The sequence below is a fragment of the Manduca sexta genome, chromosome 27 (genome assembly GCF_014839805.1).
Source record: "Manduca sexta isolate Smith_Timp_Sample1 chromosome 27, JHU_Msex_v1.0, whole genome shotgun sequence".
Classification (NCBI taxonomy): Eukaryota; Metazoa; Arthropoda; class Insecta; order Lepidoptera; family Sphingidae; genus Manduca; species Manduca sexta.
Window position 1 is genome coordinate 4,257,033 of NC_051141.1, and position 21,330 is coordinate 4,278,362.

General features: G+C 34.7%; 1 protein-coding gene across 1 annotated transcript in view; it reads right to left on the reverse strand.

The window, feature by feature from the left end:
* The window catches only part of LOC115448625 (probable cationic amino acid transporter), a 147,804-nt gene that overhangs the window by 59,163 nt on the left and 67,311 nt on the right, over positions 1-21,330 (reverse strand). The window contains exon 6 of the mRNA XM_037444001.1: positions 5,837-6,045. Coding sequence (XP_037299898.1) covers positions 5,837-6,045 — 209 coding nt within the window. The remainder of the gene's footprint in view (positions 1-5,836; positions 6,046-21,330) is intronic.

Sequence of the window (21,330 nt, forward strand, 5' to 3'; positions counted from 1 at the left end):
CTCGAACCATTATTATAAAATTAAAAATTGTTAATTTCGAAGAAAATAGATATCAATTAAGTCATTTTAATTTGACGTGCCCTAGTACCACTATTACAACTCAAAAATAATTAGCCTAGCGGCAATATCATACCTTCAGTAATAAATACACTCACGCACACGCCACATTCGCATTAAACTACAAAATTATAAAAAAAATCGGAAAAGTGAAACGGGTATTTTTGGTGAAATTATTCATGACTTTTGGTAATATATAATAATAACCAGAGATAGTATCGGAGTATTTGGTTTCATTTATTAACGCAGTGTCGTAATGATCTTGTATGTTGAAAATTACTAATTAACAAACCGATACTCAATAAGTATTTTGATTTAAATATTATTTGAGGTAGAAAGATGTTGTTTTAAACAATGTTAAAGTTATTATTAATGAATGAAAATAACGTGTTAATTTTTATGAGTTAATACGCAATGAATTGCAGTCATATCTTCGTTTTAGTGAAATAACGCAATAGCACCCCAACAGGATGTTTAATGTACAAAAATATAGATTTCATTAAAATTCTCTTTTGAGTTTGGATAAAATGGTTCGTTATATTCTCAGTGCAAGTTGTAAAGTATTGTTTTATTGGACATCGGGTTGTATGCAGGCTGGATCTTTTGAAGTTATTCACCTTCCTTTCTCCCCCAAATCCTCTCCTCACATTAGATTTACTTAAAAGAGATGACCCCGATGTTATTTTCGAATATAACAGCGGTTTAATACATGAAATATGTTTTTTATGGGCCCGATAAAGTTACCTCGCTGCGTCTGATGGTAAATAGAGTGAGCTCCAATAGAAAGTCAACTGAAGAGAGATGATTAACCCTCGATAGTCGACACGATTATGCCGGATAGTGAATACTTATACACTATCAGATAATTTCTGCCAACTAACCTAATTTAGTTAAGTGTTCTAGATTGCTTTAAAACTATCTGAACGTCATTCTTATCGCTGACAGTTTACCGTTAAAAATTTTGCACAGCATAGTTAATGATGTTATGCATTTAATAGAATTAGGTCGCTCGTATTCCGATATGATCTTTTTTCCTGAACCGCCTCGATGTAAAACAATGTCGGTAATAGTATTTTACAACAAACATTTTAAAAATACTTACTACAAGGTAATTCCTTTTTTTGTACGTTATCTTAGTCACTATTTCAAGATTTTTGAATATATATAACTTGTGCAATATATGACGTTATTTGAAACGTGTTTAGCATAGAAATATTGCAACGTTTTTTAATATTTAATGTCGTTTCTGACTAGCATTAAAATTGGAGAGCTAAGACTAAGTTCGAACTGTGTTAGTATTTTAGTCGAGTGAGGAGTATTTTAGTAGAGATATTTTTATTACGCTGTACTAGTGATTTATATTTACGGACTTTCTATCCCTTTGTTTTTAAATATTGACATTAACCTTATAGACTAAATTGCTGTGGCACGAATCCTATATCGATAGCAGTACACAATTAAAAAGCTTTTGAATTTGAGTTCTGGAAATCAAATAATTTATTTTTGGAAATATTAAAGTGGTTTAAATAACTTATAATAACATTTTTGACTAGTGTTATAATTATAAGAAATCACTGAAAATACTTGGTCTTGTTTCAGTCGTGATTTCATTTTAAAATATCAACCTACCCCCTTATTCATAGACGTTATTTATTTACGGACGGAGCATTGCTGTGATAGTAAGTTTGTTTCTCATTGCTGACAGCATGGCAGCCTTCACAGTGCGTAGACATAGGGCCGTTGTGATTGGTTAATATTGAGATACAACTTGAATCTAACTGGCTGTCAGATAAACAAAGTTGAACAAACAGCAAGATGTCAAATAAACAAAGCTGAGAAACAGACTTGTTATCACAGCAATACTCCGTCCTTAGATAAATAACTTCTATGAATAAGGGGACTAGTGTTCGTAAAATATACATATGATACTCATATTTTTGATTTTTGACGCAAATTATTATATACTAAGTGAATAAGGTACTTTCACAGCGAAAACAAAAATCTTATAAACTTCATTTAACTCTTCGACACTGTTCCGTAGAGACACATTTTTACCGCTTTATTTTACCATCTCTAAGAGAATGTAGTAAGTTACAAGAGATTTTGTTTATTATTATTACTTACTCTTCCAAAATGTGATTTAAACGAATGTGTACGTACTCAGCTCGTTATCAGCGACTCATGACAGACTTACTAATACTGGTTGTTCATGTTATATCATGGAAAAACTAGAATGAAGATATAATTTGAGAGTCTGAAAAAAAAGTCACGCTGGAGAAGGAAGATATTTGTAATTATTTACGAATGCTTGAGCCATTTTATGAAGAACTCATGAAATTAGTTACACCTATTTTAGCTAATACAATAAATTAACGAGAGAAGCTATATAATTATTTTTTTATTAAAAAAATCAGGCTCACGGCTCCCAGAGCTGCCACACGTAGTTGCCTAAACGAGCTGTGGACAAAATTTAAAATCGGCTAGAGCGCCGACGAACTTACTCGGCGATTTTTAATTACGCTTATTTAAGAGGACACATCGACGAAAAAAGTCGTCATGCCAAGTACGCATACTTACTCGAATGTCACCCGCTTACGATAGCTCGTATATAGAAACCATCATTATTCAACTATACATACTGCAAAATCAAAATATTAAACTTTGGTTTAATAATCTGAAGTCTTCTCCACGCTATGTATTTAAAGATATCAAGCAAGCTCTCAGCGCATTACTGACTCCACTGATCAATATCTATTAGACTGCATAACGCGAACGCTCTGATCAAAACTTCAAGTTCCATTATCTTTCGAGGTGATCGTTATTTCCAAAGCTATAATGTTGAAGTTTGTTTGAACTTTGATACTGTACAGTGATAACTGAGGTGATAAGTGATTTTAAATAAAATATATTAGTTTAGCTCATTTGGCCTCCGGTCAGTCTATAAGTTATTAATGAGGAAGAAAAATGATTTATGTGCGCATTTTTCGTTTTAATTTAAAACAATACATCTATTTTTACGATATTTTAAAATATTCGAAATTAAGTTGTATTTTGCTTGCTAAAACGACACTATAAGGCATGGATCAATACTTCAGATATATCCATCAAAACGTATCTACCTCTAAACGTATCTATCTCATATCCAGCGTATCGAACAGCTACATTTCTTAAAAGCATGCAGATTAGAGAGTAGTTTAAAGTGTAGAATAAAAATCCAGAGCTGGGGAGGGGGTGTACCGTTCTCATATATCTTCGGTGGAAACGTTCCCGATTACTATCGTACCCGGAGGCCACATATCTGCTTGCAGTTTTCTCTTAAAAGCCATAAAAAGGGTCAGTACACACGAATTTTAGCATCGGCGATTTTGTTCTGGCTGAGGTCTGACTCCGGACCCGAGTATGTACTAGTCTTAATATACACTGTATAGTGTATATAATATACAGATGTATATAGAAGAATGTTGTACGGCGCCAATCGACTTTAAAGTAGTGCAGAGATAAACAAAGTAGGCACATCATTAAGATGACAATACTCCAAACAAATATATTGTATATATATACTTAATAAAATATTTGTATAATAGAATAACTAATATCTACGAATGAACATATAATGGCGAACAAGACGTTACGTTCGTTGACGATCGACAGAATTGTATTATCCTGGCTCAATGGACGCTAATTGGCGGTGAGGTAGGTATTTCGCGCCGTATATGAGTTCGCGATTTACTCGGGTACAATATGTTCTAGAATTACACAGCATTTAGTAGCTGTCGAAAACCCAATCAGCGAGAGAGATTTGTAGGATTTTCGTTCAGTGATTTGGTTGGTATTCATTTGGCAATTTGACACATTCTATCGTCGTGCTGTAACACAAACGCGCATTGAATATCGAACGAATCGGAGTGACGCGCGTTTTCGGGAATTAGGAATTACCGCAGCATCCATGCGGATTAAAATCGTCGATGGTAAAACAACAGTGTGGTAGAGCCCTAACAGCAAACCTTTTCATATTTTCTTAAACATGCGCGCCCACGAAGTCGTAAGCAACAGTAGCGCGATATGGTTTTTTATACCTCGCAGCTTCTTCACTTTTATGTGAGTTTTATAGTTTTTTCTGAAGATTATTCTTAGTTTTGTTTATGCTTTATTTTTTGAATGGTTTTATTTATATTTTTCCTGTAGAAATCTAGTTCTTAACACCGCGACAGTTCAGTTGTAGGTGATATACTGTTTTTACTATAACTTGATATTGTATTGGTATTTTGGCTATGAAATATCAACATCAACAACTTTCTATTATAATATTAAACGTACGATATCTTGAAAAAGGTCGTTATTAGAGCTTCGTATTTATGCAGTGTTTCAGTAGACAATACTAATAGACCGCATAATATTGAACACATCAATCAATGGAAGTATCTTCAGTTCATATTTATCAATACATCCAAACATCAGATCACTGTTTTTTGTAGCTCCAGGATGATATTCAGTAGAAGTTATCGATAACCACCCGTGTCCTGTAATGGTATTACTATTCCTTACAGCGAAACGGTAAAAAATCTGGATATCTTGAAAAATCTCGCGCTAGTTGTCACCATGGCGAGAATTGCTGAAAACTATTTGCCTTGGCTTGATCGTTGCATAGATTGTGCAATTTTCTACCCATCGCCACGAGATGATAGTTAACTAAATAAATTCTTTAAAATTAAACTATTTTTCGGATTTTATCGCGGTTTCTTTATTTTAATTTTTTCCTTATACACATATTTTCCCTTTTCTCTTACATCCATCTCATGATTGTAAGAGATTGCCCGCGCGATAATTTTCTCTTTGTTTACAATTAGTTGTACAATAAAGCATTTTAAATAAAATAGTAACATGAATACTTCTAGATATACAATATTTTTTACTATGCATGTTTCAAATTATTCCAAACATCACATCGTTTCACGATCGATTAGATTACGCGTGATACCTTTCAAAGTTAATTAACATGGGCGACGTCTAAAATGCTTTGTCACAGAAAAACCTACAATATTTATTATGCACGGAACTATTCATATCCATGCGAAAAAGGCAACACCGGAAATTTTCCAGTGTAATTTATGCGAATGCAATTACAGAAGGCATGGCCATTGAATATTTTCCCGATTCATGTATTGCAGTGTCCATTGTTTTTAGGGCGTGGGATTTATTGTTAATACGTGAACTTCGCTAACTAAATTATTCAATGATTGCTGAAAGGACTTTTCAATAGTTGATAAAAGCAATCAAAAAGGAAAAAATGGTATTTCAACGTCCAGCTCTATCAATATACATATATCACTTTATTATTTTTTACAGGAGGACCATCGGCACGGCTACGATTGATCTTAGCAAGGTGCACCTGCTTCTATACTAAGTGCATAATCTGTACGTATCATATACTATTCAATATCATACGCGCATAGTTCATCATGCTTGCCCGTAATATCATTGACCTGTATAGATTGTGCTTGGGTTTGTCGTAGATATATTAAATCTCTAAACAAAAATGTTTCATTTTTCGTGTTTTATTTCTCGTCAGGGGGTTACAAGTGCACCCCTTTATACTCCCTTCTGGTATCCATTATTGCGTCCGTATATAAATATAACTAAATTATCATAGTCATTGGACTATGATAATTTATCACAACAAAAACAGGATCAACAATTTTCTTTTAATCATTCTAAGCTTTATTAGTTGTAGGTACATTTATCCTACATCGTTCTAGAACTCAAAAAAAATATTACTCACCCCAGACCATCCGAACGGTAAGAATCCCTTATGCTCGGTCCAGTTGTTGAGATCCACGTAGTATAGCCCGGCGGCCATGATGAACACCCACACACTCAGATTGATGGCATTAAGCAGATTGTTGAAGAAGAGGGACTTCCTGACGCCAGCCACGAGGACGACTGTCATCAGCAAGGTAATCCCAAATGCCACGAAGTCTGGCGGCTTACCTGTGAAACAAAAAGAGTCTTAAGTCGAACGTGGTTGAGAACGGAATCGTAAAATATTTTATTCGTAATTGTGGTCATTTGGCTAGTCTGATGGCCCACCTGATGGTCAGTGGAGACCGTTGTCCATAAACCTCGGCAGGGCAAGGGGCAGAGCCAAACCGCTGCCTACCGTGAAAATATTTTTTTTCTTTGTTACCACGTTTACTTCTGACATACATTTTAAATTTTCGCATTTATTATATAAAGAGAACTTATACAACTTGAATAGATTCGTCTCGGCGAGCCTAGTCGACGGTAGCTATAACTCCATTGTGAAATAAAATTATGTTAAATAAATTTGTAGTCGTACCGATCGGGTTCAATTCGCGAACGGTTTCTCGTACAAGAATAAAATTACCAGAAGGAATGGTAATTTATCGCTTTTCTCTTAGCTGATGATATATACATTAAACATGAGCTATATTGTAATAATATTATGTTTTATTGATTAAATGTTGAAATATACACGTTTTGTAACTGTCTTCTGCGTTTGGTTAGTTAATTATGAAATTTTAATACTTATTTATAAATGCAACCACTAGAGGTTTAGTGGAGCACATCGCCGAGACAAATGTCTTCGGTAAACACAAAAAATACTAAAGCCGCAAAACTTTTTTGTATCGTAAACGCATGAATTTTGAAGCTACTTAAAACGGTTAAAGAAAGTATCGCAAGAAAATGTATTAGGTACATAATTTCTAGGAATTTAGAATGTACCATTAAAATTAGTGTTTAGACATATGAGGCTGATGAATTGTCTGTAATAGCTCTCAAATCTAAAGGTTTCATGTATAGGCAGACGTATAGTTAAATAATTACTTAAAGTGGTAATGAGTGTCGGCGATCCTTTAGTTATTTTAATTAATTCCAACTATACTATTACTACTGTATACCGATTTGATCTATGTACGTCACATGGGCATCTCATTGATAACCAGCGCTGCAGTATTACATAGTTGGTATTGTAGCATACAGCTGAATGGGAGGCACAATGTTGGTGCAATAATTGTTTATGTTATCAAGGATTTTGCGTTTTTAATTTTTTATCTGTGTTCCAATAAAAAACTTCTTTCTTTCTTCTTCTTCTATAACAGATCAGTACCAGTTTACGTACTCAATAAATCGTAAGTATGACTAACAACTGAAAATAATAAATAATATAACAAAAAGAAAAGCCAAAACAAACACAAGACGTACTTCCTAAGATTGTAAACTCCAAGTTACATGGGGAAACAAAATACTATCTGAGCTAAGTTTTGCGGCAGTGACATGGAACAGACATAACTTGAACGCTCAAGACATCGGTTTCCAAGTGGTAACAGTTTGTACCCGTATTGCAACTTAAATGGATTTCGGACAGCTTCCGGCGAAACAACCGAGAGAAAAATTCACTGCACTCAATTTGCCTTTGAGTTTGCCACAAAATGCGACGGGTAAGAATGTTGTGAAAATTTCCTAAGCGGAAAATCAGTATTGGAAGATACATTTTATTAACTTTTGTTGCTTGTTCTGTTCCAGTTTTTATGAATTCATAATCAGTGCGAGTTAAGTTTCAATTAGAAGCACAATATTAATGTGTAACAACATGAAATAATCCACTCAACCGGGGCGGTCTCACAAAAACAAATGTTAAATGAAACCCTAATAAGTTCTTTCCATATATTGCTACATAGATTAGTGTATTATACTTTGTGGCGTAATTGTATTACGGTACTACTGCTGTGCCGAGGTTTCGGGTTTGATTCTAGCGTCGGAAAGTGATTGTTTCTACTCAGTATCGTCCTGGATGCTGGAATGTGTATCTGATATGGTGTATACTCCCTATCACATCATGGGATGCAATGCACGTGGTGGAGAGTAATATAATGTAGGTGCACTAGTTGCCTCTGCCTATTGTAACTCTACTCGGGTATTAAAGGCGTGAATGTCTGTGTGTGTGTGTATTCTTTCTACTTCCAACTGTTATTCTTACAAATAATTTCATATCTCGATTAATTTAGAACTAATCGAGATATGAAATTATAATTTCAAACTATCCGACCTTACTTACTTTGATATTGACAACATTTATACTACAATTTATTGATTTGTGCAGTTTATATACCGAATACTTAAAAACTTATAAAACGTTTTAATTTCCAATAGACTTAATACAAATAACATTTATAAAATAAACATCTACAAGGAAATAAAAACTAGAAAGAAAGTGCTCGTTAAAATAAGTATCCTCAATTGATACGATCTGTCAAAGAACTAAACAAAGTTGTTCGCAACACTTTTCTTTCTTTGATAAAAAAAAATATGGTTGTCGTTACACCGACAAAGCGAGCGATTTATTTTCTCCGGTGCGATATTAAAGAACGGTAGTAAGTGTTATTACATATTATATTAAAATACCTTATCATAATTTCCAAAGCTTGAAATTAATATATTGTATAAATAGTTATGCATCACCTATTTTTATTGCTTTAAATGAAGAGACGAGCTTGCAGTTCGCTTGATGGTAAGCGATACGATCGCCCATAAACAGTAGAAACACCATTCAAAATCTTGAAATACAAAGTATAGTTGGGTATTCCACTGCGCTTGCCATCTTGAGATATGAGATGTTAAGTCTTATTATGTCCATTAGTTACACTGGCTAAATTGTCCTTCAAATCGGAACACAACAGTGACTACATATTGCTGCCTGGCGGCAGAAATAGACTTAGCGGTAATGCGGTTGTAACCTACCCATGCCGACTCTCATATGAGAGACCTTCCTCCAGTAAAAAAGGCAAAAAGGAATTCTAGCTTATAAAAAGAATCTGTTAGTTTTAAGTCTTAGGCGTGTTACTTCAAGAGTTTAAATATACTAGTGGGGTACAAAAACTCCATACACATTTTTAAAAAAAAAAACAAAATTAAATCGAAATGGTAACGTAATAATCGCGCCCGGCGCGGCGTACCTATGTTGTGGCTAGAACAAATTGTTTCACGAATACTACAATCCACACGTACCCACACCGTATTCGGTGAGAAAAGCAATTATAACGTTATTTTTTAACAGTTTAATGCATTTTGATTTACTAAAATTCGAAAACGCACGAATTTAATTGAAACGGAATACTCACAATATTACTTTAGAGTACACAATCGTTCGCCGATCTTTATTAAACGTTCGTGTTATTTTTGCGTGAATCGGAACGGCATGAACACTTCTCGCCCTTGTTAACTTTTCATTAATCTGTGTTCATTAGTTCCGGTCCGAAGGCTGGCTCAATAAAATCCTAGTTTTAATTACGGGATGCAGGGTACTTAATTACAATACCGATGAACCGAACGGCATTCGTTAATCACAGTTTAAAATTCAACAATGAATATTTTTTTTTACAGAGCGAAATTAAATTTGCGCTTGGATCTTGAACAATATTAAAACATCTCGACAGTCAAGGACGTTGTTAGTTTCTAGTTTAAAGTAATTATTTAGCTTGTGAAATAAAATCTGGATAGCGTGTAATTCGCTAGCATATCTTTAATATAAATAAGAGATTAACGGACGCAGCAAGCTTAATCTGCGAATTGTTTTGCTGCAAACCAATTAGCACATTAATAAACGGCTAATTTAGAGCAACGGAAAATATTAATTAGAGTATAAATTATGCTCGTATTTTTTTCTTCTATACATCAGAATGACGTCAAAATTATACTCTGTAGTTACTTTGTCGAATAAGTTACAAGAAATTTTATTTCATACTAAAATTTCATGTAATTTTATTTCGTAATAAAAGATGATGTTGATATGCTTGATTAATCTTGTATATTATGCAATATAAATGGTATAAAATTTTATTGATTGACAAAATGGTACTACCATAATGTTATATTTTAATATAAATACTAGTCTGTTATACAGTGCTATATTTACCAGATTTTGTGCAAAAATGCAAATGCAATTAAGAATATGGCGCGACACGACGCCGCGTATGAGAGGTTCAATACGGAATTCAAGATATATTTGCATATTTATACGCATGTATTTTTCGTCAGGTACATTTAGTATCTTATTTGACTTTATGAGCGTCCATCAAACCACATCTGATAACCAAAACAACCTAATTTATAAACTTTATCAACACAAATATTACTATTAAATGACCTAGTTGTTCTGTTGCATTCCACCCGTTGTGAAAACCGGAACAATTGCGCCGTAAAACTCTATTGTCTACCAACGACTCGGCTACAATTCGACTAACGTTACAAACTTTGTCTGCAAAAAAAAAGGCAGGCGACGAACAAAATGATTCGACAAATTTTGTTTACGAATTTTTCAGGCTCTAGTCTAATATTTGTGTTTGAACGGTTATTCGAACTTTATTTGTATTGAAGAACATCATGGAGAGACATCACATGTAGATTGTGTCTGAGTTGTAAACTTATTGTCGTTCAGATCGCAGAGTGTTGTAGCTGAACTTTTTATATTTAACTAGCGATTGGTCCCGGGTTCTCAGTTCTCATAGATATCGATAATAACAGATGGCGAAATCGAATTGAAAAATTGATCCGCTGCTAAAGTACAGTATCACCCGTTGGGCTAATTTGATGATTACCTAAAAATTTTATTAAGATCAGCTATTTTGAAGTGTATAGGGAACAACCATGCACACATTTATTTACAGATTCTACCGTAGAAGCTATAGGCCTTTTAATGCAAACTGCTTTTGGACATTTTTGTTTTACGAATTCTTACAGTTATGTACCTCTCACTGGCAGTCGCCAAATCGATTATCAGCCATGAACACTTAGAGCGAATCAAGCGTGAAAAGTCCTTCAAAACATCGAGTTCATCAAATTACGAGTTGCCGTTCAGAATTCATTTCAAAATGGAAATTTAGTTAGAGTCAAGTTCGAATTAGGAACGCATTGGTATATCAATGATCGGCAAGCCCGGGGCGATAATACACCCACAGGGTGTGTGTGTGTGTTTGTGTTTCTATCACATTTATTGGTCTTGCTAAGCTGCGTTTTTATAATGTATTAGAAAGCCTCACTTTAAAATTAAACCACCGAAAGCAATAAAACGAGAGTTCAAAAAGTTTCTTATAAAGGGCATCCTACAAAACAAAGCTGAGTCCAGTCTAATTTGGTAATTAATTGACGCGCGCCATTACCGCTTTGGTAGGAAAGTATTCATTTCGAAACTTTTAATCCTGAGTAAACTCAGATGTGGCTAATTTAGCAATCGTTTGCTTGCATTTGGTAGTTTAATGCCATGCAAAAATTGTATGTAATAATTTTGCAATAACATTTTGTATTTGTATTAGAATACAGTATTTTTTTCACTGGCAAATATCAAGTGTATAATTATATTTATTATAGTCAGGAGATTATATAAAGAATTATTAATATTAATAAAAACAAACAGATTATAAAATCACGTCAATCGAGTTGGTTACGGAGACTCAAACCCGTTAAAATAAGAAATTTTTAGCAGATGACCTCGATCGAATCAACGAGATTTCTATTTTTATGAACGGCGATAATAAAGTCGCCGTAATGATTTCAGATCCTGGACATGACAGCTAAAAGCCGGCATTGAAATACAGATTAAATTCGAATGTGATATACTCACTGGCGTGATTCGCTTTCCAGTCCAAGAATTTGTACTTATTTTAATATTTTATCATATTTAATAAGTTATTCATTTGGCATTGTAGTATTAATTAATTTGGCATTTATATTTGTGCCTTTTGTCTCTCTTTTCTTGTTCGTTTCATTTTATTTACTCAGTTTTGTACAACAAAGAGTATAAATAAATAAATATGGTTTCGAATTAAGGATACTATATTTTTATTATTTGTATGTATTATATGTTTGATAAAAATAATTTCTTCATTGTTGTTTGTTCAACATTGATACTTCGTTACGCTTACATTTATCTTGCTATTATTAAAACGTTTCTTCAAGAAATTATATTGCCCTTGCAAACGACGGTAGCTTACCTTATATTCCTCTGCTATATTGTTTAAATTAGCTATTTCACACTCATTTAAGAAAATGTTTTATGTACCTTGTATTTACAATATGAATAAAAATGAAATGAATCCTAGTTGTTTTAACATAATGTCGAGTGAGCGAAACCATTAAGAGAGAGGATAAAAAACTACCATTATCTACCATTTTAGGATACCATTCCTGAGAATCTTTAGTGAGGGGCTAGAAATGCAGCTGTTGGACAATTTAAATTAGGTTTGATTTAGACCGTTTGCCATCAGAATAGAGATCTTTAAGATTCAATCATCACGATTTTTTAAAAGGGTTGACGATGTTCAACTTTCAAGAATTACTCGTGGTACGTCTCTCATATGTGAGGGTCCGCCTGGATACGTACCACCGCAATGTCAATTTTTGTCGACAAGCAGCACTGTGTAGTCACTGTTGTGTTCCGGTTTGAAGGACATTGTAGTCAGCGTAACTTACCGGATGTAATAAGTCTTGACATCTCATGTCTCAGGAAATATTTAATTGAAGGTGTTGAATGTTTCTACTGTTTATGGGCGGTCGTATCGCTTACCATCAGGTGAACGGCGAGCTCGTCTCGTCATTTAAAGCACCAAAAAAAAAACTTTAAATTCAATGAAAAAGTAGTAAACGTCGCAAACTGTGAATGGCATACAAATGTGTACGATGAAAACGCGCCAAGAGAGCACGTGTCAAATTACGAGTATGAAATTTATCTACTGCAACGGTCGCTGCTGACAGGATATTTGTAGCCGTCAGACAGTGACCACAATGAACAAGGTGCCAACCGACCACAGAGGTTCACGTAGGTGTGTCGCGTTCCGTGATCAACGGGTGCACATTCAGTTTCAAATAGCCCTGCAACTGTCCGCAAGGGATAAGCATCTTTCGTCACTTCCCACTCTATTTGGATGTCACTTTGCATACCATGAGGTGTAGTAGCGTTACTTTGTCTTGCTCGTATAAAAAAGCCCGCCAATTAGGACAGACACTTTGAGGAAGACCGCAGAAAGTCGCTGAATAAAGACGCGTTCCAACAAATATCTATATACAGTAACAGATATCCTATGGTTGATGATAATGGAAGGTCCTAATTCTAGATTTAAACTCCTTATGATGACGATGATGTTGACCCAACTTCTTAGTGATCTTAATGATCTACCTTTAATTAATAAAATAAGGGTAATTTATATAGACTCGGTAATCTTGTAAGTATTATTAATAATATTGGGTATTATAAATAATAATGTAACCCAAAGCGGCGATAGCCTAGTTGGGTGTTGAACGGACTGCCAAGACGAATGTCCGCAGGTTCAAATCCCAAGGGCACATACCTCTGAAGTTTCTAAAAAATCATGTGAATTTATCGTTCGCTTTAACGGTCAAGGAAAACATCGTGAGGAAACCTGCACATCTGAGTAGTTCTCTATAGGAATTTCGAAGGTGTGTGAAATCTACCAATCCGCACTAGGCCAACGTGGTGGACTAAGGCCTAATCCCTCTCAGTACTAGAGGAGGCCCGTGCTCAGCATTGGGCAAGTATATAATACAGGGCTGATATTATTATTATTATTATAATCCAACATTGTTAAGTAGTCGATTATAGTTGACTATCCGGTATTTTCAATGGACGATCCCAATTGTGTTTTTCGATCTATTTAAAAAATAGACCAATCAAAACAAAGTATTATTTGTCATGCTTACAAATTAATGGTTATGATTAGTTCATTTTCGAAATCGGATTAAAGATTTAGATAGGGATCGTTTATTGAAAACAGCTGTTAGTAATTAGTACTAGACCGCGTGACGCAATAATTCACTGGAGATACCTTCGGGGTTACATCCAAGTATATGGTTATAGCCATTCGTTCTCTTCCAGTTAAGTCAATAAGATTGGTTGTACAATAAAGTCTGTGGTATTATAATCTGAATTAGGAATTTGTATGACGCTGCAATTGCGAAGGAATTAAAACATAAACACGTTATAAATAATTTTACCGTTGCTCCAGATTGGAATGTCGACGATAGTATCCTCACATAATGAGAATGAAATTAGCTGGACGGATAGTGACCTACTTGCACCTTTTAGAATTATGACGTAAGTGATGTAAAGGGATTATCTTGGATATAATCAAACCGCGTTCAAATTAAGGTTTCTTAAATTTAAGTGTCGCCGTGTATGTTACTTCGATCCCACTCAGGGCTAGGATCGATAACTGAGTGAGTTTAGTTTAGTTTAGGGCTTAGTTTACCACTATGGCCTTTGAACTACCTTCTAAATGCTTAGAGATATAAATACTAAATGTTCAAGTACAAGTCTCATTTTAGGTACAGATAATAAAAAAAATATGAATTAAATATATTCTGATTGAATTCTCTATACAAAATTGCATGGATGATTTCAAAATGCAATTCCGATCTTAGCATATAATGTACGAGTACATCTTTCCAAAGAGAATAGCATTTCTCCGATTTATTCGTTGCAAATATAATGACTTATGTAGGATACCTGAAGAAACATTAAACGGGATAAAAGGTATTTCTGTTTTAAGTTTATTTGAGCACATAAATACTTACTCCTAATTATTAAAATATATTAAAAAATATTGACTCAAATTATAATATCAGCCCTGTATAATATACTTTGCCCACTGCTGAGCAAGGGCCTCCTCTACTACAGAGAGGGATGAGGCCTTAGTCCACCACGCTGGCCTAGTGCGGATTAGTAGACTTCATACGCCTTCGAAATTCCTATAGAGAAATTCTCAAATGTGCAGGTTTCCTCACGATGTTTTCCTTCACCGTTAAAGCGAAAGATAAATTCAAAAATAATACACACATGATTTTAGAAAAGTCAGAGGTGTGTGCCCTTGGGATTTGAACCTGCGGACATTCGTCTTCGCAGTCCGTTCCACACCCAACTAGGCTATCGCCGCTTTTGACTCGAATTACGCTGGGACAATTATGTAGTCTGGTGAAGTCAAATTAAAAAGAAAACTAGATAAACTAAAATAAAATGTTACTTTTTATTTAAATAGGGAATACCAGTTCTGAAACATAAAACCTAGACAGGGTCAAGTTTAAAATCGACTTACATACAAATTGCATTTAAACATGCCCTTTAGTGTAAAAATGTGAAGGTTTGTGAAAGGTCGCCAAAGCGATTAAGCTACACCGTGCACTTGTGTTTTTAAATATGCAAACTTTGCAGCTAAGCGTAATTACCGGCTTCACTATTGTTTCAGGTGTAGAGGCGGGATGAGTGATTATATTTCAAGCGCACAATATGATTTAGTGAACTTTAGTTTGTATTAACAAATTACCCTTTTACCGGTGAACGAACTCAGTGTTTATTGATCACTGTTATTATCTTTTTATTCCAAGGAGGATGAGGGGGGCATAGACTAAACAAGATATATCAAGATAAAGATTTTAGATATTGTTCAAGCTCATAAGTGGCCATTCTTACATTACGTGATTTCGTTTTTTATGTATTTGTCATACGCGGTCACGTTTGCGGGGCCCTACCTTGACGTCCCGTGTTTTGCACTTTTACAATCTTTATTTATATTTATAGATAGTGTATATTTTAAGTTATTTCTTTACAATTAATGTTTTTTGTTTAAATACTGTTGATGTCTCCGGTTTCGTTATGAAACTTGTGGCCCCCGCTCCCTAGTCTCATATTTTCATACTTCGTCCAGCCCCTCCACCTTTCATCCTAATTTATAGATGGCCCTATCCAACCAAATAACATCATGTTTACTAGTTGTGTAACTCAAATCGAAATTTGGAATTGTTCCCAATGTTTACTTATTACTTCGTTTATGTATTGTATGGAAGAGAGCAAAGCACAAAGCAGCAAGCTCAGTTAAAGAGGATGACCCCTAAGCCAACCAGAAAACAGAACGATCACTCACTCAGAGTGCCCACTTATTTGGCACTTCAGTTAATGAAAAGTACTAAACCAAGTAAACAGCATCTATATAGCTATATATAGTATACCTAAATATAGCTATTAAATATATGGCTATAATTAAACCTATTGGGATGCTATTATATGCCATGGGAGCTAGCTAACATGAGCTTTATTTATGAGTTCCGAGGAAGTCGATAGTCGAATCCTTCTTTTTACGTGCAAACTGGGTCAACAACCGTATTCAATTCTAGCAGTAATGCTGCGCGACATTTTATGTCGAAAGCAGATATAGGTTCATTTATTTTTAAATTGCGCTGATCTGTATAACGGACGGTAAACTAGACTTCGATTTGTGATTGGAAATTCAACATCGCAAATTTATTTTTCGTTGAAGCGGACTTGTAATGTTCGTGAACGGCAGCTGGTAGATTCTTTTACGTTTGTCTTGCATTAAAAAAGTTATAAGCACGAGAAGGGTCACTGGTCAAACTGTGCCCATTGTGTTGTTACGCAACTCAAGTCCGTATCTGAATTATCTATTTAAGTTTCTATTACAGAGTTTACTTACCGTTTATAATTGTATGCAGATTGGGAGTATAAATTGTTATGAAATTTTTTATATTCTTAAAATTATGTTTCATTATAATATTTTTGTCAGCTCTAAAGTATGAAATATAGGGTTGATAAATATATTATTGGCACCCCTTGCAATTCAAATGTGATTGTGTGGCTATCTTTATAAATTCAAACGGTCTTTTCAATGTCAAATGCCACTTGTTTATTCAATTTACACACGCTATTGAACATTTTCCTATTGTGAATAAAAATCGATACTCCTTTTCTCCGGTGATGTATTGTTATCTTTATAAAAGGGGTAAACCCCTGAACAAAATGGAGTAATCTGAGATCCTGTAAATAAATATCTTTTAATAACCATTTGTATGACATGTTTTTCGTCAATGTTTTTAAGAAAACAAAGCCTTTGATAACTAAAATTTAGAAAACATCTATTCAGAGCTACGGGTTGATTGCGGCTTCGGCCACGTTAAATAATATAATCGCACAAAAGTCAGTTAATCAACGTATCAGTTCGTAGCGCTACGTATCGGACGTCAGGACCAACTATTAAAAAATCGTACACACAAATACATTGTTTCCCATGCGAGCACATAGCTACGATAAAAAGTAGCCTATGCGATAGGATATGGTCTATCCGTGTACCAAATTTTATCTAAATCTGTTCAACCGTTGCTGCTTTTTTTTCTAACAGACATTCAAAAATGAACATAAACTTTCGTACTTATAAGTAAAAAATATGATTACATAATGTGGAGTAAAAAAATACAACCAACAACTTCGAATCTGAGGAATTTGGGTTAGAATTATGCTCAATATGGCGAAAGGCTGTAAAATTATAGGTTGGCTTTATATCAATAATTTATATTTGAAAAACCCAAAAAGGGTTACAGGAAAAGAAAATCATGTAACAACAAACTAATGCAGGGTATTGAAAACCAGGCAAGGTAATCAGTTTGCTGGTCACATTAGGAGCAATGTAGAAGCGTTTTATCAAAGTAATTCGGTTTCCGCAACAGCCTGTGGTTTATTGTTGAATAATCCTGCTATGTTTCATGAATAGTCGCAAGGCTTTATTCAACACAAGTTTAGAAAAAGTATATTCTAAATCGTTAGAGACAGAAAACAAGTTCGCACATTCAGTAAATAAATAAAAAAAATATATAAAGTACATTTTAGTAAATAAACATGTGCATATTTTATAAAAATAAACTCAATTATTTCACTAATGGTCCACTTTCGATGTATTGTGCGCTGGCAATGAACGGAACGTTCGAACCGCGTGGAATTAAACGTCATCAATTGAACGAAGGAGAGAGAAAATAATGAAAATCGGTCCAATACGACAATGTGTTTTGAGTGTTAAGCTATTTTTTCATTTGCATTTATTATTGCAGGGTGTTTTTTATTTTCCAACAATGTGTTAAATCATTGTGGAGCCTTTACGCTTCTTTAATAATCTTTTTGTTTAATTATATTTGTTGAATAAACACTCGTTGTTACCAAATATCCTAAACTCATATAACGCGATATTCATTTAACCCTTCATCTATAGTCTCTTTTGGGATGTTAACATAACAGTGAACGTCAAAACCCATTTCTGGGGTCTTCAAACGGTGTTTGATCTTGTGTACGTCAGCTTTCAAACTAGTTGTGAAGCCAATATCGAGTCCAGGGTCGATACGATGACCATTCCGATGAAATATCTTGGTCTAAAATGCAATTGAAATCTAAGACGCGGATCATATATACGATCAAGTGCTTTCAAAGGAGCCTTGTTTTCGTCTTATTGATTATGCATAAATGTACAGTCAACAGAAATGTATACTCACTGTATCTACCAAATCTATAAATTTCGACATTCTTAATATGACACGTATAACGAACGAATACGTTTTCATTTGTATTTAGATATTTTTCTTTGATGTAATAAAGAACAAAGTCGTTTGATAATGTCGCATCATTTTTCGTATCTATTATCATTCTCGTGCAATTATTGAAGCACACATAATTGTGATATAAGTAAATTTTTGAGATTTGTGTGATAGGTGATGCGGAACTAGACTTCGGAAATGACTTAATTATATTTTATAACTTATATCTGTGATTTCTTAAAATCGGCTACATTTCATACACAAACCATATTTTATAAGAGAATTTAAACAATGTTGTACAACACCGCATTTGAATTTGCTTAATCCTCGGCCAAATTTCTGCACTCCAAAAGATATTCTAAATCCAAAATGTGTTAACAACGTGTTGAAAATGTTTGCACCACTATTTCACAGTTCACACTAAACCCGTTATTGGTTAATGGAAGTGCATCAGTTCATAATTACAAGCACCAGTAAATGTTATTGAAATTCGCGGTTGCGGAAAACTATTTGCGGTAAATAGCTTATTAAATCCTCAAACTGTTGCAAAATCACAAGTGAATGCTACGCTTGTTTATATGGTTCGACATGGTATACAAATTAGTTTTAGAATGTTATGTCAAAACTAAATACCAATTCCACAGTTTTAACGTTTATTTAAATTAGTTACATTACGCTTAGGGATTCTTAATTATTATTAAAGAACGAAACGTTGTATTGCTATACAAATTACAAATATAAAAAGCATCATAATATTGTTCTAAGAATGGAAACCTTCTCCTCCGGCTCCTTACTGCAGTATGGTCTAAGCAATCCTGCAACGCTGGTTGTTCATCAAAATGAGGGACCCAGGTGAGATAGGGATGCAAAGTCGGTCCCACTGCTGGACATGGGCCTCCGCTACTGGCACGGGCCTATTCTACTACTGAGTGGGATTAGGCTTAAGTCCACCACGCTGACCTAGTGCGAATTGGTAGACTTCATACACTCTCAAAATTCCTATAGAGAACTTCTTCGCTATGCAGGTTTCCGCCACCGATAAAGCAAGCGATAATTCAAAAAGAATACACAAATAATTTTATAAAAGTCAGAGGTGTGTGCTGTTGCGTTTTAAACCTGTGGATATTCGTCTCGGCTGACCGTTCCACAACCAACGAGGCTACCCAGCCGTAGTAAGTTAGTATGCCGATTTAATATATCATGGTCTGGCAGACGTTGTTCTGCCACAAACCGTATTTTATATAAACTATCTTCCTTTTTTTAGTTTTCAACAATAGCGCCACTTTACGTGTCCAAAATTATCCCACGATATGAAGCTAGGACTAACTAAGCTCGCATAACATTTTTAATTGAAACCGCTTTGGTGATTTCGGTCATTAATGTCTATGAAAAAATATTTTCATACAGAAATATCATCCGAATTGCCAACTATCCCGTCGATTTTTCAAAATTATTCCGTGATATAAACTATGTTCTGATAATTAGGAATACAATGAAAAAGGAATCAGTCAAGCCAGTCGACCCGTTCGCAGATGCTCTTACATACATGTGGAATCTGATTTTTATTTACCCTACTTATATTATAAATGCGAAAGTTTGTGAGGATAGATGTCTCGATGTATATAATATATATGTATGTATGTACCTCTTTCACGAAAAAACTACTGAACGGATTTGGTTGAAACTTTACAGTAATATTGGTTGTACATCAGAATAACACATAGGCTACAATTTATAATAGTTTTGTATCATTTGGACATAATATTATTATAATTTGGTAACAAAATAATAAGTGTATTGTAGCGCCATCTAGTGTATGGAATGTGCAATTTTGTTTTACCTCCAATACTTTTATAAAATAAATGTTAGTCTGTTCGTAAAAACTAACCGTGTTTTAACAGGTTATGGGCCCAGTCCCTTAACCACGCGTTAATTAGTTTTTTTCCGGAAATAAAGTTGTAAAAAGGACAATAACTCGCTCGTGTTGTTCGTTGATTCAATTTTGGACTTAAAACTACAGTGAACTAGAACATTTTGAAAGTCGTCGTGTCGATTGTGTGTGGCGTGGCTAATCTAAGCTAAAAAGATGGCCGGCAGTTATTTGGTAAATGTGCCGAAACTCAAGGGTCGGGAGAACTACGACGAGTGGGCGTTCGCCGCAGAGAATTTTCTCTTACTCGAAGGCATGGACATAACGAAAGATCCGGATACAAGCTCATCAGACGCAGAGAATAAGAAGACCAAGGCCAAACTTATTATGACGATTGATTCAAGCTTGTATGTCCATATCAAGGATGAGAAAACTGCTCAGGATGTGTGGAAGCGTCTGAAGACACTTTTCGATGACTCCGGTTTCCAAAGAAAAATCAGTTTGCTAAGGCATTTAATATCGATCCGGCTAGAAGATAGCGAATCAATGACGAGTTACGTAACCCAAATTGTGGACACCGCACAAAAATTGGGAAGCACAGGGTTTAAGATTACTGACGAGTGGGTTGGGTGCTTATTATTGGCAGGATTACCTGAAAAGTTTGCCCCAATGATAATGGCAATTGAACATTCGGGCATGGCCATAAGTACCGACGTCATTAAGTCGAAATTATTGGATATGAGTTCTGAAGTGGGCAGTAGTGGAAATGACAGTGCATTTTTATCTAGAGGTTGGCAGCAGCGCAATAAGAAATCTAAAAACACTACAGAAACGTCAAAGTCGGTGACGCCATCTTCGCAATCTGTCAAACAAATTCGTTGTTACCGATGTAAACAAATCGGCCACTACAAAAACCAATGCAAATACAATAAAGAGAAAGAAAGTGCAGTGTTCAGCGTTTTCTTCATGAACTCGAGCTACAAAAGCACAGATTGGTACATTGACTC